At 43.1% G+C, this 20,276-nt stretch overlaps 2 protein-coding genes and 1 long non-coding RNA gene across 4 annotated transcripts in view; 1 reads left to right on the top strand and 2 right to left on the bottom strand.

The window, feature by feature from the left end:
* itpr3 (inositol 1,4,5-trisphosphate receptor type 3) overlaps positions 1-3,459 on the bottom strand; it is a 43,690-nt gene extending 40,231 nt beyond the window's left edge. The window contains exon 1 of the mRNA XM_023334680.1: positions 2,840-3,459. Coding sequence (XP_023190448.1) covers positions 2,840-2,931 — 92 coding nt within the window. The 5' untranslated portion in view covers positions 2,932-3,459. The remainder of the gene's footprint in view (positions 1-2,839) is intronic.
* Positions 3,460-8,214: 4,755 nt separating this feature from the next.
* Positions 8,215-17,796, top strand: LOC102237740 (prosaposin receptor GPR37L1-like). The gene is made up of 4 exons (XM_005814003.2): positions 8,215-9,883; positions 14,256-14,564; positions 14,662-15,033; positions 15,959-17,796. The coding sequence occupies exons 1-4, from the start codon at positions 9,179-9,181 to the stop codon at positions 16,130-16,132; spliced, it is 1,560 nt and encodes a 519-aa protein (XP_005814060.1). The 5' UTR covers positions 8,215-9,178; the 3' UTR covers positions 16,133-17,796.
* On the bottom strand, positions 9,872-14,249 carry LOC111608820. 2 transcript variants are annotated; one of them, XR_002752868.1, is made up of 4 exons: positions 14,115-14,249; positions 13,412-13,611; positions 10,090-10,246; positions 9,872-9,960 (listed from the first exon to the last, which is right to left on the bottom strand). It is a non-coding gene; the product is annotated as an uncharacterized LOC111608820 (long non-coding RNA). The 2 variants fall into 2 exon arrangements; XR_002752867.1 differs by lacking the exon at positions 10,090-10,246 and having other exon boundaries at positions 9,875-9,960.
* Positions 17,797-20,276: the final 2,480 nt, after the last annotated feature.

Genomic DNA, 20,276 nt, shown 5'->3' with positions numbered 1-20,276 from the left:
GACCCGATTCAAGCGTCCCGCTCTGAAACCTCCGGATCTCTGGACGTTTATCTGTGTTTGACTTGATGGGTGGAGGAAGAGCAGGAATATTTACATGGCTGCAGTCGGCTGGAGACGCTGACAGGAAGGACGATCCGGAGACACCAGGAAGTCGTTTCACTGAAACTCAAACAGGAAAAACAAAGATTCTGCCTTAATGTCCGGATCCGACCCGCTGACGTTCTGCCCACAGCGCCGAGAGGAAACTCAACACGGCCTAATTAAAGCAGCGGAGGCTACGCTGCTGCTAACACGCTAATGCTAATGTATTTTTCTATTTAGCACTTTGGCTAACTTTGTAAACATTTAGCGCACAGGGTTAGGATAAATTAGAATAAATGCAAATTTTCAGTTGAATAAAATTAAACTTTTATGTTGAAGTTTTAACTGTTAAAATTTCTTGAAGTAATTAAGTTTTTATATTCATGCTCTTATTTTGAAGTAGGTGACGCCTGTTCTGTTTCCTGCCCCAATAAATTCATTCAAAAGAAGAAACATAAGGAAGAAAATAAAACACAGAAACTAGAGAAAAATTATGAATATAGATAAAATATCCAAGAGCGATAAAGAAAATGTTAATTATGACGTCAAAATTAAATAAGTGCTTGAGGCTAATAGCCTTTCCAGAAATTATTTAAACTGAAATGAGCACATTAGCATTAGCTTCCACTACATACTATGTGCATGCATCGCTTTAGTGACTGATTTAAACCCAACTGGGGTCAGAGGTCATTTAGCCCCCAAATCAGCTCAGTTCAGTTCTTAACAGCTGAATTCAGATAAAAAGATCCGTTTCATCCAGTGAACTGTTCATTTAGTTCCATCCAGTGAACTGTTCATTTAGTCTCATCCAGTGAACTGTTCATTTAGTTCCATCCAGTGAACTGTTCATTTAGTTCCATCCAGTGAACTGTTCATTTAGTTCCATCCAGTGAACTGTTCATTTAGTTCCATCCAGTGAACTGTTCCCGTCCTGAACACTGAGACTTTTTGTCTAATTTTGGTTGAAGAGATTATGATGACCTTTCACTAACCTTTGTTGCTATGGTAACCACACAACTTTATCGTTAGGCCTGCTGACCTTCAGTTGGGAGGCAACGAGAATCAGCAAGAGAAGTTCTAAACTTCAGACCGAGTCAGAACCAGAACGGTCGGCTGGAAACCATCAGGATGGACCCCCCCGCCCCCCTTCACACACACACATACACACACACCCACACACAAACACACACACACACACACACACACACACACACAGACCTGCAACAAAGGTTTCAACCCTAATTGGACCCGACCCGTCAAAGATCCACACAGAACTTCCTCTGACAAACCCAAACCGGGTCTGGACCTGGACGGGCTGCGGCCCGGTCCAGCAGAACCTGAGTGGGTTTCTGTTCCGGTTCTGTTGGTTTGCAGTGAAGAGTTTTATTTGCTCCTGATGGTCCAGTTCTACCTTCAATGGTTCGCAAGAAGAACCGGTTCTGACCCAACGGCTCAGGCAGAGATCCGGTTCTGCTGCCTCCGTCCAGACCCAACGTTACCGTGGAAACCGGCTGAACCCGACTGGATAAAGATCAGCTTCATGGTTTAGATCCTCATGACTGATTTTCTATTAAAATCTGATTTTGTTTAATAATCAGATCATCTATATATGATCAATATTGTTACCAATAAAACTTAAAATAAAGACGTGACATCTCTGGTCAGGTTTTTCTGTCCACATCGTTACATTCAGCAAATTAACTAATAAGTTTGGCTTCATTTCTTCACTTTCTGATCATTTTCTGTCTGAATCTCACAAAAACGCAGGAAGAGATTTAAACCGGATCCGCAGGCCTGACGAGAAGTCTGACAACAAAATACAGACAAAACCAAGACTGCATGAAATGATGCCCGTCTGAACTTTGACCTGAGTGTAACTGCAGCTGAGGTTCATAAGATCCACAGTTCAGTCAGTCGTCTGGACTTTAAGGAGAAATCCCCCAACAGAACCAGAACCAGTGAGAAACACGGTGGTGGCAGCATCATGATGGGGAAAACCTGCAGAAGAGCTGAGCTTGGGGTCAAAGGTCAGCTTCCAGCAGGACAACCAGCCAGAGATATTATAGGATGGTTCAGGTCCAAGCAGGTCCGTGTGTTAGAATGGCCTAGTCAAAGTTCAGACCTATACAGCTGAGAATCAATGGAAAGACTTTAAATTTGGAGCCAACAGACACAGAAATCTCCAAGTTAGGATGTTTAGAGAAAAACCTTCAAAATGGAAAAATCTGAAACTAAATGATTCTTTTCCTCTTCTAGTCTAGATAAAATGACTTTATGTGTTTATAGAAATCTGATCATAGATACAACATTTCTTCTGGAAACGTCCCAAAAATAACTCAAACTACAGATGAAAGCAGAAAATTCCCAAAACACTCCCAGTCTGTCGCTTTGAAATTCTGGACAAAAATCTGATCAAAACCTAAAAACGTTCATGGAATAAAAGCAGAAAATAAAATGTGGAAAAAACGGGACGATTTAAAATGTGACTTTAGTCAAACTGATAACCTAATCGCTCATTAATAATCATCTTTAAACATATTTTTAACTCAACTTTTAGTTTGATTTTATTCTAAACCATAAATAAAACAGTTAGGCTTTTTATTTTCTTATTTTAAACCTACATTTTTTAAAATTTTAATGTGTTTATGACATTTATATTAAATTATAAGTTTGTTTATCGTTTGTAAAATGCTTATTTATGAAACTAAGTTTGTGTTTCAGTGAAGTTATCATTATTACCACTCGGACTGGGACTCACCCCAGCGTGCTGATGAAGCCGTTCACCGAACCCTCCGCGTACAGAGACACGATGTCTCCGATGTGGAGGAAGCTGGAGGCAGAGTCTGACATCCTGCAGCCGCTTCAGGGGCTTCCAGCAGCGGGGAGATCCTGCAGGTGGAGCCGCAGATGGGGCTCCCTGCGCCGGCCTGCCTGGCTCGCCGGACCCGCTCTCCTCGGACCCGGGTCCGCTGGAACCAGAGGTTCAGTACTCAGCAGCTGCAGCCGCTCCTCGGACCCCCTGCGGGGTTCTGCATGAAAACAAAAACGCGAACCGGTTCCCAGAAACTTTCCCGGGCCGAGTGTGTGCAGGAGGTCCGGGTCCTGCGTGGACTGTGCGGGTGGCGGCGGTTCCACGCGGCGGCGCGGCTCGGTGCCTCCCTCGGTGAGAAGTGAAGACTCTCCGGCGGGGAGAACCAGGAAGTGCGCGCGGCGCTGATAAGGTGCCAGGCGGCTTCAAGACTGAACAACCCGCTGCAGGGCAAACAGGAGCGCTCTGCCCCGCGTGCACGCGCGCACACACGCTGGCACGTGCACGGCCCCTCCGCCTCGAAAACCAAAACAAGGTCAGCCTAAACTCAGAGTTTCGGTTTGCGGATGAATGCTGAGAACAGAGGGAAGAACAGCAAAGTTCAAAGGTCAAGCTGAACCAATCAAACCTCTGGAACCGCAGGAGCTCAGGGCCCAGAGAGAAGCACGGTGGTGGCAGCAGCATGACCTTCAGGTTGGAGTGAAACCTGCTGAGTTCCAGCAGATCAACAGCAGAACGACTTCAGCAGGAAAAACGCTTCTCAGATCAGCAGGTCTGGAGTCCAGATCTAAACCAGACAGAAGCTGCAGGAGAGACTCTGATGTTCTCCAGTCTGAGGTCAAACTGTCACATGACCAGATTCACTCACAGATTCTTCTTGTTTCTGACATTTTAACCTGACAGTTTGTTTGTTTTCATGCTAATTTGCAGAGAAGTTATTAAAACTTTTTTTTAAACTGGTCCTTAAGGTGCCATCTTTATGTTTCATATTAAATTGTTCATTCTGCATTATTTTACCTGAAACCGTCTCTGTGCTGCCCTCTGTGGGTTGAAAAGTTGCTACTGCAGCTGAATTTTCATATTGGTTCCAATGGTCCAACTTGGCCACGCCCCCAAATGCATATTGGCTCCGCCCAGTTTTGGTCGTTATTTCCTAAATTTGCCAGAGGGTGGAGCTATGCTCTCACTTTTTTAAAGGATCATTTTGTTTACAAAGATTTTATAATTCATTTTATTTGTAGTTTAGGTTAATTTGTTAATTTTTAAAATGTATTTCAGCTCCAGTGTTAATATTTGTTTGAAAAAAAAAAGATTTTTCAGAGAGAGCTCTTGCATTTTTCTGCTATCATTATGTTACTTGAAAATGATCTCAAGAGATAATATTATCGTTCATCACAACAACCTCTGGAACATTTGTTAACTTACAGGTCGACTCATCTTTGTTTTCTGAGTCTTTGAACTAAAACAGTCTCATGCTGCAGTTCAGTGGCCCTCCAGCAGGAGGCGCTCTCTGTGGGACTTCCTGTCTGCACTCCTGGTCCAATCAGCTGCTTCCTGCAGCCGTTGACCTGCTGAGGCAACGCAGACGGACGGTGGCCCGGGAGGACCATCTGTTTAAACGATCCCAGGTTCACCTTCTGTCAGGATGACCTCTGACCTCTGACCCCTGAGGCTGGGTGGTGTCTGGCTGAACCTTCAGTCGATGTGAACTGCTGAAGAAGAGACGCTGCGTTCCTCTCAGACGTTTTCAGGAAATCCGTGGCTTTTCATCGTCAACCACAGTTTTCTGTCAGAACACAGAAAACCACAGAAGAAGAAGATTTCCCCCAACAGACGTGCAGACGTATTGGCGTGTGCCGAGTTCTGCCGACCAACTTCCTGTTTCCTCTGTTGAACCTGCAGCCGGCACTCAGCCTGGCGCTGATGAAGAGGAGGAGGATGAAGATGATCCTCGCTCTGCTTCTGTAGAGTCTGAAGTTTCATCTGTAGAATTTATCATCGGGACGTTTTCAGTCACAAGATGGCCGCCAGGACGGGGCTCACTGGAGAGACACGAGCAGTCAGTATCTGACCTGAGAGAGGAAGAACCGTTCATCTATCCAGAGGTCAGAGGTCAAGCCTCCCAGAGTATGAAAGCATCGGTTCACCAGCAGGCCTGGTGGGAACAGCGACATGTAACCCTCTGACCCGTAGGGGGCAGCAGGGAGCCGGGTCATGGTGGAGCTCCAGTCTAACTGGGACAGACTGGTCTGGTTGCTGCTGTTTCCATTAAATGTGTATTAAAGTTATGAAACGATGTAAAAACCTGACGGGTTCCCAGCAGCGCTGCTCCAGCAAGTTACTGAAGTTTAGGAAAAGAAGGAAAAGTTCAACTTTTTCTGTTGTAAAATCAAATAAATGAGATTTCTTGGTTTTAATATCATAAGTTTGTGTTGATCGGAGCCGATCCGCCCAGACTTCCCAGTTCCTCTGAAGGTTTCTGAGAGTTCAGACTGGGAGCACGTTGGTTTCCATGGCGATGGGAAAATCAGACCAACCATTCGTTTGCTTCTTATGAGGCGTTTTTTTTTTTTATTCCTGCATGGGGAACAGAGTGAGACTTCCTGTGAGGCACCAACAGCGTTTCTCCAGAAATCCTGCAGCTGCAGGGAAAACACTGCAGGTAAGGAGGAAACGCTCAGGAAAAACGACAAAAACGACAGAAAAACTGCAGGAAAACTAAAGAAAAACAATCACAAAGGTAATGATTTTGTTGCATCTTTCAATTTATTTCTAATATTTTGTAAAAAAAAAAAAAAAAGTTAAGAATATAAGAATGCATCAAACATCTAATCCAATTAGTTGATTAATCGTCAGGATAATTAATTACTACAATAATTATTAGTTGTTTGCTTCATAACCAGGTCAGAGATGGAAATGTGCTTCCGACCGACCGCCAGGGGGCGCATGTGCTGCTGAATATTCATCCGACCGCCAGGGGGCGCATGTGCTGCTGAACACTCATTCGGACGGACTTCCAACCAAACCTGTTCGTTTGTTTTCTGCAGTTTAGTTCTGATGTTCCTCAGAAAAACTGACGGGTTATTGGTTCTAAATTTCCACATGAAGAACTTTTAAATGATCAGAACAAACAGAACCAGGCTCCTTCCTGGCATATTAAACTACATAACCTGCTGCCCCCTACAGGTCAGGGGGTTACATGACCTGTTGTTTGATAAGACTTGAAAATATTATACCATGAATTTTTTTCAACAATTTTTCTGCATTTCTTTGGACCAAACATAATAACTTTATTTTTTACAAATATTATCTATTTATTTATTTTATTTTTTTGGAGGACGGAGATGGACGAGAAACTATAAATGTTTTTATTTATTTTGTTTGCATAAAAGAAAAAAAGAGATAAAGAAGGAAAGCAAGAAATTAAAGAAAGAGAGAAATAAAATAAATTAAATTTCTGTCAGACTTCAGTTTTTCTATCCGATGATCTTCCAGCGACTCGTTTCTTCAGACCAGTTTAAAACCAGAAACCAGTCAGAACCAGCAGGAACCGATCCTGGAGGCTCCAGGGAGACTTTCCTGCTTTCGCTCCGTTTCTCCCAGTTCTGAGCTTCACATGATGAACAGAACATGGAGCCAAACATGGCCGCCGCATCTGCAGGGAAAACACAATTTTCCTTCCCATCTAAGGTGTGTGTGAGAGTGTGTGTGTGTGTGTCTGCTGACCTGCCATGTAAGGTGTGTGTGAGAGTGTGTGTCCGCTGACCTGCCCCCCTCTGCTGGCTAAAGCCTTATTTAGATTTTTATTAAATGATGCCTTGAATAAAAATATAATCTTTACTACATTTTCTTAAATAATAAAACATTTTAATTTTTATTATTTTACAACCGTTCTATTTTACTGACTCACCTGCTGCATCACTGTAAAGCTTCAGGCACTGGTGTCGTCATGGTAACCACAGACCTCAGGATAATCTTCAACACCCAAAGCAGATGCAAACCAAGCAGTTGACCAGCAGGGGGCGCTGAAGAGCTCCTGGCTTCTTAAACAGATCCAGACAGTTTTCTAATCCGAATCTACGTTTAAATTCACCCACATGGTTTGTGATGACGAAATGTTAAAGAGTTTAAATTCATTTAGGATTTAAACAAACATTTCGATGTGGTTATTCCTGTGCAAGGAGGAAAAGATGAACACTGGTGCAGTCACCATTAGAACTGTCATCAGTTAATGTGGTTAATCCAACGGTCAGGACTGAAGAACCGGATTCTGATCAGGGCTCTAGAAAACATTCTCAGTCCTGCAGCTTCACACTGGGACTCAGCAGCAGGTTTTCCACCAGCTCAACAAACTGGTGGCTGAGACACAAACGCAGCGCAAAAATACTTCACCTGGTTTCAGGAGTCAAATCATGCAGAAAAAATGAAAAGTGAAGGAAGAAAACAGGATCAGCAGCAGATGAACAAAATCTGGAAAGAGAGATTCTGATCAGGTGTTATAGTAACTACTGCAAAGATATCAATCATAATCAATACTATTTCTTTTCCACCATCATGTCGTCTCCACTTCTCTCTCTAGATCAGGATTTAAATTACAATTTAAATCTGCTTACAATTACATAAAAAATAAACTATTTGCTGTCTAATAGTTTATAACTCAAGTTCAGGCTATTATTCATAATTAACCCCAACATGTTTCCAGTCCGACCCGTGAATCAGTGACATACATCCTGCTGGGGGTTAAAGGTCGCCTACAGGAGGTAAAAATCTATTTTCACATGGTGGAAATATAAAAAACGCGTCCAGATGTTTGAAACAAAACGACGAGATCTGCATGCAGTTCTGGTTCTGAGCTCACGGCGGTTTGGGAATCACTTTGGTAAAAACCTTCAGGAAGCTTCAGGTCTGCTGATGAAGAGCAGCTGAGAGGAAGAGGAAGGTTTCCAGGTTAACATGGAGACATCGGCGCCGAGCCAAAACCTTCTGGACCGAACCGCCTCTGACTGGGCGATCTTTCAAACAGATCACCTTCCAGGATCTACTGGCGCTGCCTGAATCAACCTACAGCTTGATCATTTTTCTGAGTATTGAGACCAAACTAGGAAAAACAATGATGTGAAAGAAGTCGTACGAGAATGAATGATGTTATAATGTAACAAGAATAAAGTCAAGCAACAAAACATCATAAATATGAGATTAAAGTCATAAAGCTTCCAGAATAAAGTTGTAATATTAGTAGAAATTAGAAGTAATTTTATTATTACTCCTACTTGAAAAATAATAAAAATAAAAATGAGGACTGCTGAGCATGTTATACTTTATTGGTTTTACAAATAAGGAAATGCGTCATTTTTATACATCAGCATGAAAATATCATCAGATCAGGTCCTTGAATCTTAATTAAGCAAACATCTATTTAAGAGAAAAAAAACATTATCCTGAAGCTTCGCTCATTTAAACAACTTTATTCTAGTAATTTTAAGAATTTCTTGTGAGATTGCATCTTCTTTATTCTACTAATATTCTAACTATCCTATAAAAACTCAGTCTGGCCCTAGTAATCCATCGTATTTTCAGAACAAATCTTTTATGTTTTCTTTTAATAATTTAATTTACACAGCAAGTTTCCGTTTCTCCACCAGAGGGCAGCAGAACCGAGCGTCTTGAAATGTGTCTGTGAGAAAGCGAGAGAAAAAACCACCAAAAGAAAGTATGCATGCGTGATTGTGCAGACAAATGTGTGTATTTGTGAGGTTGCCAGCCTTGTTTGTATGCCAGTCCTGACAAAAGCTCCATCCAGCCGTGCAGCAGAGGGCTGCTGGTTCCCAGAGACCCTCAGAGCTCCAGGACAGCCAGTCCCTCTGCAGCCCAGACCGGGATCCGGACCTGAGCGCTCGCCGCCCTGCCCTCCACCTCCTGGAGCTCTGGTTGGATTACCGATGGATGGGAAACACAGACAGGAGCGTCTGAAGTGAGACAGTCTGAGTGTTTGCAGAGGAGGAAACTTCTCAGCTGGATGTCCGAGCACACAAGTTCTGCTCAGTTTGGAAAACTCAACTTCAGCTCTCAACTTTTGCATCTGGGACCGGGATATTTTTATTGGACCAATCTTGGAGGAAGACAGTTGGTAACTTCCAAACGCAGGCTGATCAATTTATTCCAGAGAATAAGAACCTTCTCGGATACTCCTGGGGTTTTATCGGATTGTTGGTCTTCAACTTCCCAGAAACGGGCTAAATTCAACGGTTCTGGTTTGAGCTGGAAGTAGATCTTTTAAACTTGTAGGTCATGGCTCCATCATTTGTTATTTTGCTCTGTCTTTACCTCCCGCTGCAGTTCATTCATGCAAAGACTGTTGGGCAACAGGACAAGCAACAGAGCAATCCCCATAAATCCCCCAACAGCGTCCAGCTGGAGGCTCTTCACCTGAAGAGCGGGAAGCAGTTAAAGCCTGCAGACGATGCCTTCAACCCTGAACACAGCCCCCCTGTACCCGACATGGTGGACCTGGACCGCCGGGTCCGCCGGGTCCGCCTGGCCCGCGGCGCAGACGAGGATGAGCAGCAGTCCACCTTCAGCCACTCCTTTGAGAACGAGTGGGTGACGATGCCTCAACTCACAGAGTTCAGCAACACAACCAGGGTAGAACTGAACCGCAGAGACGAGATCAACCTCCAGGCAAACACCTCCAACCCCGACGACGAGGGTCCCTTCAACCCGTTTTTCCCACTGGTGGAGAGCTCGTACGTGGCGTACGTGGTTCTGTTCCTGGCCGGCCTGGTGCTGGCTGTGGGCGTGGTGGCCAACATGGCGGTCATGTGTGTGGTTTGGAACAACTACTACATGAGGTCCGCCTGGAACTACCTGCTGGCCAGCATAGCATTCTGGGACTTCCTGGTCCTAGTGGTCTGCCTTCCAGTGGTGGCGTTCAACCACCTGTCCCACCGGAGGATCCTGGGCGACATCACCTGCCGCTTGGTGCCGTACATGGAGGTAGGCGGGCCGTGTACGTCACAGGAATTATTACAAGATCTTTTGATTGATCGGTGCAGAAGAAGCAGGTGTTGAAGCTACAAAAACAACAAGATATATCTCAATAAAGATGTGATCAATATCAATAGATAATACATCTGATAAAATTTTAATAATTTGATAATAATCTAGGCAGAGGAAAGGCTTTAGCCGCTCAATTCACTCACTCTGTGGACACCTAGCAACAACCTGTTGCATGACGTGCGCAGCAGCAGTTTCATGTTGTACCCAACATACTCTTGCATGTGCAATGTGGACATCTGCTGGAAACATCTCCATAAGGTAAACCTTTACAACCAACCGCATACTAAGAGATGCAGGGACCTGCACAGGAAACTGCAGTTATAAAACAGCCATTGTTCACAACTTCTTCTGTTAGCTGATGCCTGGGAAATCCAACTCAATGGGAGAAATCCCAGTTGAAGAGATTCTCATCTCTCTGAAGGGAGATGAGAATCGAGCAGAACGTCATAGGCAGGCAACAGCCAGGCAACTGTAGAGCTTTGATTTATTATTTTTTACCAGTGACAGAATATTTTAGACAGTGATCCAGAGATAAATATGTGACTGAAGATAATAAAGGACTTTTCATATCTTCTAGTCCATCACTGAAAAATTCGGATCCTCGATTCATCAATGCCTTGCTTGTTCTTAAATATTCCTCAGCACGAATGTAACTGATTAAAATGATAAGTTATATAACCAACAGTGTAATAACCAACAAAGAAAGTTCTGTTCAATCAGCAACAATTATGCTGCCAATAACAAAACCAGAACTTCCTGAACCCAAACGGAAACACACAACCTAGAACCAAGGCAGCATACCGGGTTCTGGAGGGAGAGTGGTGCCGGTGCCGGCAGCAAATCCAGGACTGGGAGTCATGAACAGAGACGGAGCCAGAAAACTTTCCCAGGGTGGCCAGAGATTCACACCTGTCCTTTCATACTGGTGTAACAGGTATGGTACCAAACTAAAGCTTCCAGACAGGCAACCTGTCAATCCCACAAGCTCTGGAAAACCTGAGCAAGAGAATCCCAAACGTTTTCGTAGAATACCCAGTAACCTCAGGAAAGCAACCTGTACTTTCTGGAAAAGTGCCATATAAGTTTTGGGATATCAGAAAGCAAGCTTTAAATTCTGAGAAATCAACTTGTAGGTTTGAGAAAGTAACCTGTAAGTTATGGAAAATGCCTCAGAGATTTATTGAATGTAAAGAGAAAACTCTGAGAAGGAAACCGGCAAGTTCCAAAAAGTACTGGAAAGTATTGTGTAAGATCTGGGAAAGTAAAATGTACATTTCAGGAGCCGCAGTCTGGACGCCTTCTGAAAGTGGCTTTAATCCCTTTAGTTTCTGAGAAGTAAAGGAACTTTACTTCTTTAAAGTCTTGAACACTTTTCAGAAAAGTACCAGGTGACTACACCCTGCATTCAGCCCACTGCCCAGTCCTCTGCTAAAGTAACTCCAAGGAAAGTAGTTATGGAAAATATCAAGAGCCTTGAAATCTCAGAGAAACTGCTGAGGTCCAGTAAAGTAACGTTTAAAAGACGAAGGTTCCTGTATGTATGTGCACCGTATCCATGTACTGCTGCCGTTTCTTTTCATCTGGTTCATGGAAATAAGCTTAAACATGTTTAAAAATCAGGATTTGACTTTTAAACATGTTAGACATGTTAAAAGTCAAGTCTTGATAGACTTGCACAGAAAACTCATGATTCTGTTTGTAACTTATAAATAGGCCTGTCGCGATAAACGATAAATCGATTAATCGTACGATAAATTAAAACTATCGACGTCATTTCAATTATCGGCATTATCGTCTCTTCCGGCCTTTTTCTCTTTCTGTTGATGACACCAAATGAAAAAAGGCTCAACTCCGGTGCTCTCCACTGACCCTCCCATCCTCATTTTACTTAGTGTAAAGCCCAGCGCAGACTACGCGATCTTAGAGCTGTCGGCCGATTGTCGGCCCATTTTTAAAACCTGACAGACCACACATTAGCCGACAGAAATCCTAGGTATAACGGTTCCATCGGGTTCGGTCCTGCCGTGTGGTGTCCAACAATGGGAACAAAATAATGGCTACAAGTTCAGTGAACTAATTTTAAAACCAGGCATTAATCAATGCTTTACTACAATCTACCTGCAATGCATGTGGCTAGTGTCAGCGTAAAGTCCTGACTGAATGAAAATCATTAGAACCTATTTACGTCACGTTAACGAAGAACAGCTGAAAAGTTACCAGGTTTATCAACTGCGGTAGCAATTTCACCCCAACTCCTCCTCTTGTCATTTCTATATTCTTTGCATGTTGAATAAACATTAATGTTGTTTCCGAGTCGGCTGGACTTCGGGTTGCGCCGTGTCAGCTGTTTGGGATTCCCCGACGTAATTTCCCCTCAGAAAGCGCGGAGGAGAATCCGCGCTTTCTGATTGGCTACCTGTCACATTCAACAGGTGTAGTTAAGATCCCAGTCAGGAAAAACCCTGATTTAGATCGGAGGGCAACGACGATCCGTAACACACCACACAATCTTAGAAAGACCAACGTTCTAAGATTGTCATAAGGGGAAAAATAGCAGCAAAAAATCATGTAGTGTGAACTATTGCATCAGGTAGTGGATGTGTCCATCTTCTCTATTTAAATCTAATTATTACTGAAGGGCAACATAATATACACACTTCATAATCTGCCCTCTTTTGGTTGAATGCAGTATTTATTTCCACTTTGGCTTTAAGTTGTTTAGTTTTTATTCAAGTACATTTATTGTTAATGGAGACTGAGAATCTATTTTATTTTTGTTTTTGGTTGTTTTGTTTATCAGCTCCAGTGTTAAATATTCTTTTGAAAATAAAGTGTATCTATCTTTGGCAGGAAATCACATGCATTATTACATCATTTCCATTAAATCAGTGTAAAAAGGTCTTCAGACAATATTATTGTTTATCGCAATAATTTTTTGAGACAATTAATCGCTCAGCAAAATTTGCTATCGTGACAGGCCTAGTTATAAATGTGATTCTTTAAATTCAGTACATCAGCCAAAATGGCTGACATACTGAAGAATCTGTTCAAATCTCTGATATTGGGAAGGCTACTAGTTGAGTCGGCATTCACTGAAAAACAAAACCCTGATACGTTTCTCCTGTTGGTTGCTATAGCAACCTGTTGCTATGCCTGCAGGAACGTCCTGCTGCAGCTGTCACCGTTTGGCTAAAACAAAGTTGGTTTGGAAACTTAGTTAGATTTCTAAGGTGAGCTTTGTGGAGAGCTGCTAATGTTTCGGTCCAGTTCACTATAACTAAGAATGAGCTTAACACCAATAGTCATTTTTTAAAGTGTTTTACTAATTCAACAGTAAATTGATTTTGAAGTACGTGTCCAAAGTCAAAGCCTTCCTGAAAACAGAGTGATGGGGTTTTTGGTTTGTAGTTCTTGGCTGGGGGTGTTATAAATCTCTCCGTGGGTTGGGATGGGTGGTTCACCTACCGGGGAACGGCAGCACCTGCCTCGGTTTGACCGGGCCTGGCTGTGGGGATGACCTTGGTGGTGTTGCAGAGAGGGGTCAGGCGGAGGGGCCTTTATGTGGGGACCCCAGAGACGCTTCATGGTGGAGAGTTTCTGCCAGGCGACTTGCATCTCTCAGATATTTTGGGATCCTTTGCTCTTGGCCTCCTGGGTTCTGGTTGCTAAAATGAATTAAAGACATGGACAAACATGCAGATCAAATTTGATCACGCCTTCAAAATCTGGGCTAGCTCTCTTTGCCCCGGCTCATTCACCTCCCAACTCCAGGGTTTCCTCCAGGGTATTATAAGCCTGGCAGGCCACCAGGCTTTCTTTGCCTCCCACCCAGGCTAAGTGTTGCTTGTTCATATTAAATATGTATTTTATACACCAGTAACAGCAAAGACAGATTAAGCTAGGTTCATAGCTTGCATGCTGTTATTTCCAAATTATGATGCCTGCTCAGGCACCTTTACATTTTTGTATCTTTTAACATTTTTCAACATAAAAATCCCTGGTGAGCTGCACTAGCGGCCCCCAGCATGTTTTTTTGGAAAAATCCTGAAACTCCTTTTTGTTTGAAATGATTTGTTCTCCAAAAGTATCGTTTTCAGTTCAGACACCTGGCAGTTAAATTGGGTCTGGGTCAGAAAGACACAATGCATTCTGGTTGATGGGTTTGTACCTGAAGACCTTGTAAGCCTCCATGTGACAACATTGGTTAGTGTTCTACTGTCTGTATCCTGTATCCTCTGAAACCCACTGGAAACTCTTTACCAGTCTTAATATAATCCCAACAACAACAACGCTCTTCTTGTGCCTGCAGATAGCGTCTCTCGGTGTAACCTCCTTCACGCTGTGCGCCCTGGGGATCGACCGTTTCCACTCTGCCACCTCCTCGCCCCAGCAGAAGGCCCGGCGGGTGGAGCGCTGCCGCTCCGTTCTGCTGAAGATGCTGCTGGTTTGGCTCTCGGCTCTGCTGCTGTCCAGCCCAGAAATCTTCCTGTGGCAGCTGAGCCAGGCAGTGTCTCCGTCCACCGGAAGGATGGTGGACACCTGCACCATCACCCCGTCCTCCCCACTGTCCCTGTACCTGCCCGACTCCCTCCACTCCCTGCTCCTCAGGTACCACCAGGTGAGCTTCTGGCAGACCAGTGAACTGGTTCTTGGGTCAGAACATCATGGTTCTGTCCGTAGGCGGTGCTGAGTGTCCAATCGCATCTCTCCTTCAGGGTCGCATGTGGTGGTGTTTCGGCTGCTACTTCTGCCTCCCCGTCCTCTTCACCGTCCTCTGCCAGATGGCGACTCGCAACGTCAACAGCGACTCCAGCTCTGCCCAGAAGCAGCGTAACCATGACGACCGCGCCAACAGCCAGAAGCGCCAGCAGCACCAGGCGGTGGAGCGGCAGCTGAACTGCACCCTGTTGGCGCTAGCCGTGGTTTATGGGATCTGCGCTCTGCCAGAACATGTCTGCAACATCACCCTGGCCTACACGCATATCACCGTCTCTGAGGGCACGGCAGCCATTCTGGTGCTGTTACATCACTTCCTGTTGTTCTTAAAATGCGCAGTGACGCCGGTGCTGCTGCTGTGTCTGTGTAAGGTGGGTCAAAGTTAAAGAACCACAGACTGGGGGAGTCTAAGACTCGAATCAACATAAAAACATCACGTCTAAGAAGACACGAATCCAAAGACTTGCTTATTTCTTGGCCTTTCCAGATGTCCAGGTGTTTGATCATTTGAGAAAGCTGAACAAGTTTAGGACAAAAGATAAAAAAAATATCTCCACTCAATTAATCTCTGAGAGCAGAAAGACCTGACAGGATGTCACGTTTCAGGAGATCTCCTCATTTATGCCCAGTTTTAAGCTAGCAACGCTTTGGGAATCACCTTGGTGGAAACCCTTTTCCAAACTTTATTCTTCATGGGTTCCACTAATAAAATGACCCAAAGGTCCAATTTAACTTTGACTCATTGCTTAGTGATTCCACGCATTTGCTGGCATCAAATTAGATACTATTCCATACTCAGATTTCACAAAGAATCAAAACAAAGAGAAATACTACAGAGCTCATATTTTTAACTATCTTTAAGCATCTTTTATTAGCATTTCACATGAATAGCATCACTAACAGCAGTCTGTTAGCTGATCCCTTCCTTAGATGAAAGGTTTCCAAATGACTGCCAGCATCTCCGAATCCAGACTTACTTTTCTGAAGTTTCACTTCCTGTTGTAACAGTATAAATAACAGCCAAGATGTCTCCTTGGAAAACGTTCTTCCACTTTCCTCTGATTTCATGTTTGGACACTGCAATGATTGTTAAATTAGTCAGCTCGGCTAATATCTTGTTAGCAGCGGGTTCCACACCAGAGTGAGCCGTTAGTGCTACCAGTTGGTTCTGACTTGTGGTGCATTGGACCAAACTTTCAGTCAATCACAGATCGGGCCGGATGAGCATTAAATTGTCCAATCCCAGCTGACTTGTTGGTGCTTTCCTGGTTCAAACAGATTTAATTTGTGTTTCAGGCTCTTGGTCAGGCCTTCATGGACTGCTGCTGCTGCTGCTGTCAGGAGTGCCAGCCAACCACGGCCCAGGATTCACCAGGCTCCGCCCAGGTCAAACTGAAGGCAGCCAATGAGACTTCCATCTTCTTTGACAAGGCTAAAGACACGACGGCCATCTTGTCCATCTCCAGCTAGAGCCACACGTTCCTCTTCAGTTGTCGCTCCATGCATCGTCTCCTGCTGGATGTCCAGTCATCTCTTAGAAATAACTCCAGGTTTCCTTCCTTTCGTTTTTGTTAACTCCACACTTCTTTTGCTCTCTTCATGATCTATCCATCTTTTTCCATCACCTTTCTTCTTCCTGTGCACACCTTTTCAGCCAGACCACTGTTTTGTTCGGGACACTGCAGCTTCCTGTCTGTACAGGAACTAATGTTTAATCAGTTAGAAAAGCTGCTGTTGAGACCTGTGTTGACAGCAGGAACCCGTTCCCAGGACTCTGAAGAGACTCTGGCAGAAGGAAAACCCGACCGCCTCTGTAGATCCAAGCTGTGAAGTTATTTTTTGTTCTTACTGAAAGTAATTTAAGCTAAATCAAAGCTGTAGTTTCTATGAATGTTTAGCTGAGAGAAACCTGAAGGTCTGCTGCTACGACCAGCTGGCTTCACATCCCTGGTAAAAGTCTGGATTACTGAAACTAAAAACTGAAACATGATAAATCATGTTTCAGTTCATTAGTGTAAAATTACAAGGTCAAAAATTAACAGCAGGAATTTGAGTAATTTAGCTTGTTATAGTTTCACTATGTTGTTAAAGCTAAATATTGAATTTACGAGCTAAATATTTAGACTCTAAGATAAATATTTAGCTCACTAAATAAGGTGTGTAAAATATTTAGCTTGGAACTAAATATTTAGCATTAAATATTTTATTTCCAAACAAACATTTAGCTCAGCAAATAATGTTTGTAACATATTTTTATCTTGTCTACAATTGCTACTCAGTGGTGGTTGTTATTGTGTCTTGTCTCTATGCTGCTATAACTGCAAAATAATTTCCCTGCTGGGATGAACAAAGTAATTCTATTCTATTCTATATTTAATTGAAATATTTACCTTCCAGGCTAGTTTTAGTTAACTTGGAAACTAAATATTTAGCTAGCAACTTTTAATAATTAGTTTAGTTTTCAAACTAAATATTCAGATCTGAACTAAATACTTAACTCAGAGCTAAGTATTTAACCAATACTAAATAATTTACATAGACCCAGTTGGCCCAGTTTTTCCATTTCCTGGTGTTCAGAACCAGACTGGACCCAGCTGGTTGTGGTGTTCAGAACCAGTTGGTTCTGGTGCGCAGCAGCAGCCCAGCAGGCGGTTCCCTGAGCCTGTTGAATGTGTGTACTGGTGTTTTACTGCAGGTGTTTCTGTAAAGGTTGTGCTAATAATGAAGCTACTAATCTGAGCTAAAGAGACGAGATGTTGATGAAGAACATGGAGGAAGACGAGGAAGACTCAGTGCCGTGATGATGGTCCGTCCAGGAGGCTAAAGTGTGTAGATTAAAGTGTATTAATGTTCCTTAACCAGAATGTCTAGAACATGAAGGAACAGCAGATTTATGTTTTTCAGGATAGAAGTACAACTAATCCCGTGTTTGTTTGACAGAAAACAGGATGCAGATTTTATGTGACATGGATGATTGTGCCTTTGTAATATTCTGCGTTTTAATGTTAAATTTCTGAAATTACAACATGTTTGTCAGGACTGTGTGTTTGTGTCTCTATCATAAGATCTGTATGAAGAGCTTAACAGCAAAGATTTGCTTTAAAGAACATCGAAATAAAAACCTTTCTACTGGTTTTATGTATGAGGAGAAGGTGAACGATATGGAGCTTAAAAAATGCAAAACACGGCCTCAGACCAAACTGGATCATTTAATACAGCAACAGATCTACAACTAATATGGTCTAATCAAAGTCCAGATTGAAACCTGATTAAAATTCAATTGTTAGAGCTTCAGACGATGGAGGAGAAATAACCTAAATGGAGTTAGGTAGTGAACACCCTTCTGCTAATCCGCTAATGAGCTAACAGCAAAGCTAATTTTTATTTAGTATCATTGATATCTTTGAAAACATTTAAGACTCTTAGTCTCCCCTAAATTAATTTCTAAAATGCCGATTAGTTTGGCTGTTTTGTTAACTTTCAGTTGAATAAAGTTCAGTATTTAAAAGTAGTCTTTTAAACTCATGCTGCTATTTGAAGTGGATGAAATCTGTTACAGTAAACAGTTTAAAATCTACCAATGTCCTTCATGCTTTCTGACCAAAATCTATTCGGCTAAATCAGTACAGAGTTAGCAAAACTAAAAAACGAGTGAAAGATCTGAGCCAGAAAATCATTTCTGAAGTGCAACAATGTAGGTAACTCTGCTTACTGTGCTATAGCGTATGATGTTATGATGTCATTGACATGTTGGGCATCAATATGGTTGAATTTAGCTTCTGCTAAATACCATGTTGGTACGGTGTTATAGCATTAGCAGAACCAAGGTTTATGATTGCTGCGTTACGGTTAGCATAGCTAACTTTTTAATTAGCAACGCCGAACCATGATGGAAATCAACATGGTTGAATTTATTGCTTTAGCATTAGCTATGCCATATGCCTATGGTGTTGGTATAGCACTGTAGCGTTAGCAGAACTAATGTCTCTAATTAATGCTATAGAGTTAGCTCAGCTAACCGTTTAGTAGATTCGCCCACTACTGGCAGGAAGAGTGGACCAGAGACTCTGGTCATCTCATCACATGAACCAGTTAAAATGTTATCACTTCTTAACGTAAAACATGGTGTCTGTATGGTAAACATGTTCTGCTTTTCACGGTTCTGATGGGTTCTTCAGACCCGCGGGTCGGTTAGGAGCTGCTGCTCAGCATATCAATGACCTCATTACTGTCGGTCTCCAGGGGATACCGGTCCAAATTCACTCAAACCAACTCTCAGTTGTGTTAATTTAGAAAGTTCAGCTATTTTCTAATCAGCGCCAGTCTCTTCCCTCGTTGCCCTGGCAACCCATGAAGAGGATTTAAAAGGGGGACAACGTTTCTGTCCTCCGGAGGGTCAGACAGGCTGAAGGAAGGAGTGAAAGCTACAAACTGTTTAAAAGCTCTAGACGTCCATCAGAAAACGTCCTGAGGGGAAGAGGAGCTCACAGAGCTTCCTAAAATGGCGGATGAGTTTAAATTTCAAGTTCAAACTGAAGCCACTGAAAACAACACACCTGTTCCTGTTTACATCAGGGATGCCCAGGTAAAGTCTCATCAGCATCCAGTCCATCTGCGCTGCAGCGAACCGCTAACGAGACGTTCATTCAGTTCAGGTGATAGAGAAGAGAAGCTCTATAAACTGCAGGATACAAATATTAAAGGGCCAGTGTCATGTAAAATTTACTTTTATGATCGTTCCATCATGTTATAATGTTTTCTCATCAAAATCATACCTGGAGTGTTGCTTGATTCATTTATGCACGTTTGAGAAATCCTTTCATTTCCATGGTGACCAGTCACCTGTTAAAACACCTGGGTGGACCTAGCCCCGCCTTCGAGGCATAGCTCCCTTCAGCTCCTTCAGACTATCCAGGAACAATTAGCAAACATCTGCTGAGCTCATTAAAGGAGCTGCTTCAGAAAGAGCAGGAGTTTTTAAAGACACAGAGACCCAATTTCAAGGAGTTAATTCAGGAAGTCAAATGTCCTTCAAGTCATACTTAATATATTTACCATTTTTATAACTGAAGTAACGTAGTTAGTTGACTGGGCTGTAAAATAGATTATGTGCCTGGAAAACATGATCCTGCCTCATTAAAAATGTTTTTTCTCGTTTCCTAGTCGATCCAAACACATCCAGAATTAAAGACAGATCAAGGGAGGGTTTTTATTTCCAACACTTCTTCCAGAAATATGACCTGAGGCACAGCCAGGGCTGTTTGTGAAGGTGTTTAATTTTGTGATTGGTGTTGATAAGCCTCATGTGAGCCTGACTCTGCCGCGCCTCAGTCTGATGAGCGATTAGATCAGGACTTTCAGGTCCTTTGAGGTGGTTGGAGGTTTTCCTGGACGTGTTGTGTCGTCATCTGGAGCTTTAACGGAGCTGACTCCACCTGCTGATCATTAAAAGCTGATTTTAGCTCCTGGCGATCTGCTGCTGAATGGGGGCAGACGAGGAGGAGGAGGAGGAAGGTGATTGATGCAGAGCTGGAGGAACAGAGTGTTTCAGGCCTCGCTGCTGTTGTTCTCATTAGTAGTGATGAGAGCTCGCCCCTCTGAAGCGAAGCCCCGA

The sequence above is a fragment of the Xiphophorus maculatus genome, chromosome 1 (assembly GCF_002775205.1).
Source record: "Xiphophorus maculatus strain JP 163 A chromosome 1, X_maculatus-5.0-male, whole genome shotgun sequence".
Taxonomy (NCBI): Eukaryota; Metazoa; Chordata; class Actinopteri; order Cyprinodontiformes; family Poeciliidae; genus Xiphophorus; species Xiphophorus maculatus.
The sequence above is the reverse complement of the archived record's forward strand: the minus strand, read 5'-3'. Positions and strand labels throughout refer to the sequence as shown.

Bases quoted from the DNA above. Each gene is read 5' to 3' on its own strand.
- LOC102237740 (XM_005814003.2), top strand. From the start codon at position 9,179: ATGGCTCCATCATTTGTTATTTTGCTCTGTCTTTACCTCCCGCTGCAG. The intron at 9,884-14,255 runs GTAGGCGGGCCG...TTGTGCCTGCAG, and splicing joins GCTTGGTGCCGTACATGGAG to ATAGCGTCTCTCGGTGTAAC. The intron at 15,034-15,958 runs GTGGGTCAAAGT...TTTGTGTTTCAG, and splicing joins TGCTGCTGTGTCTGTGTAAG to GCTCTTGGTCAGGCCTTCAT.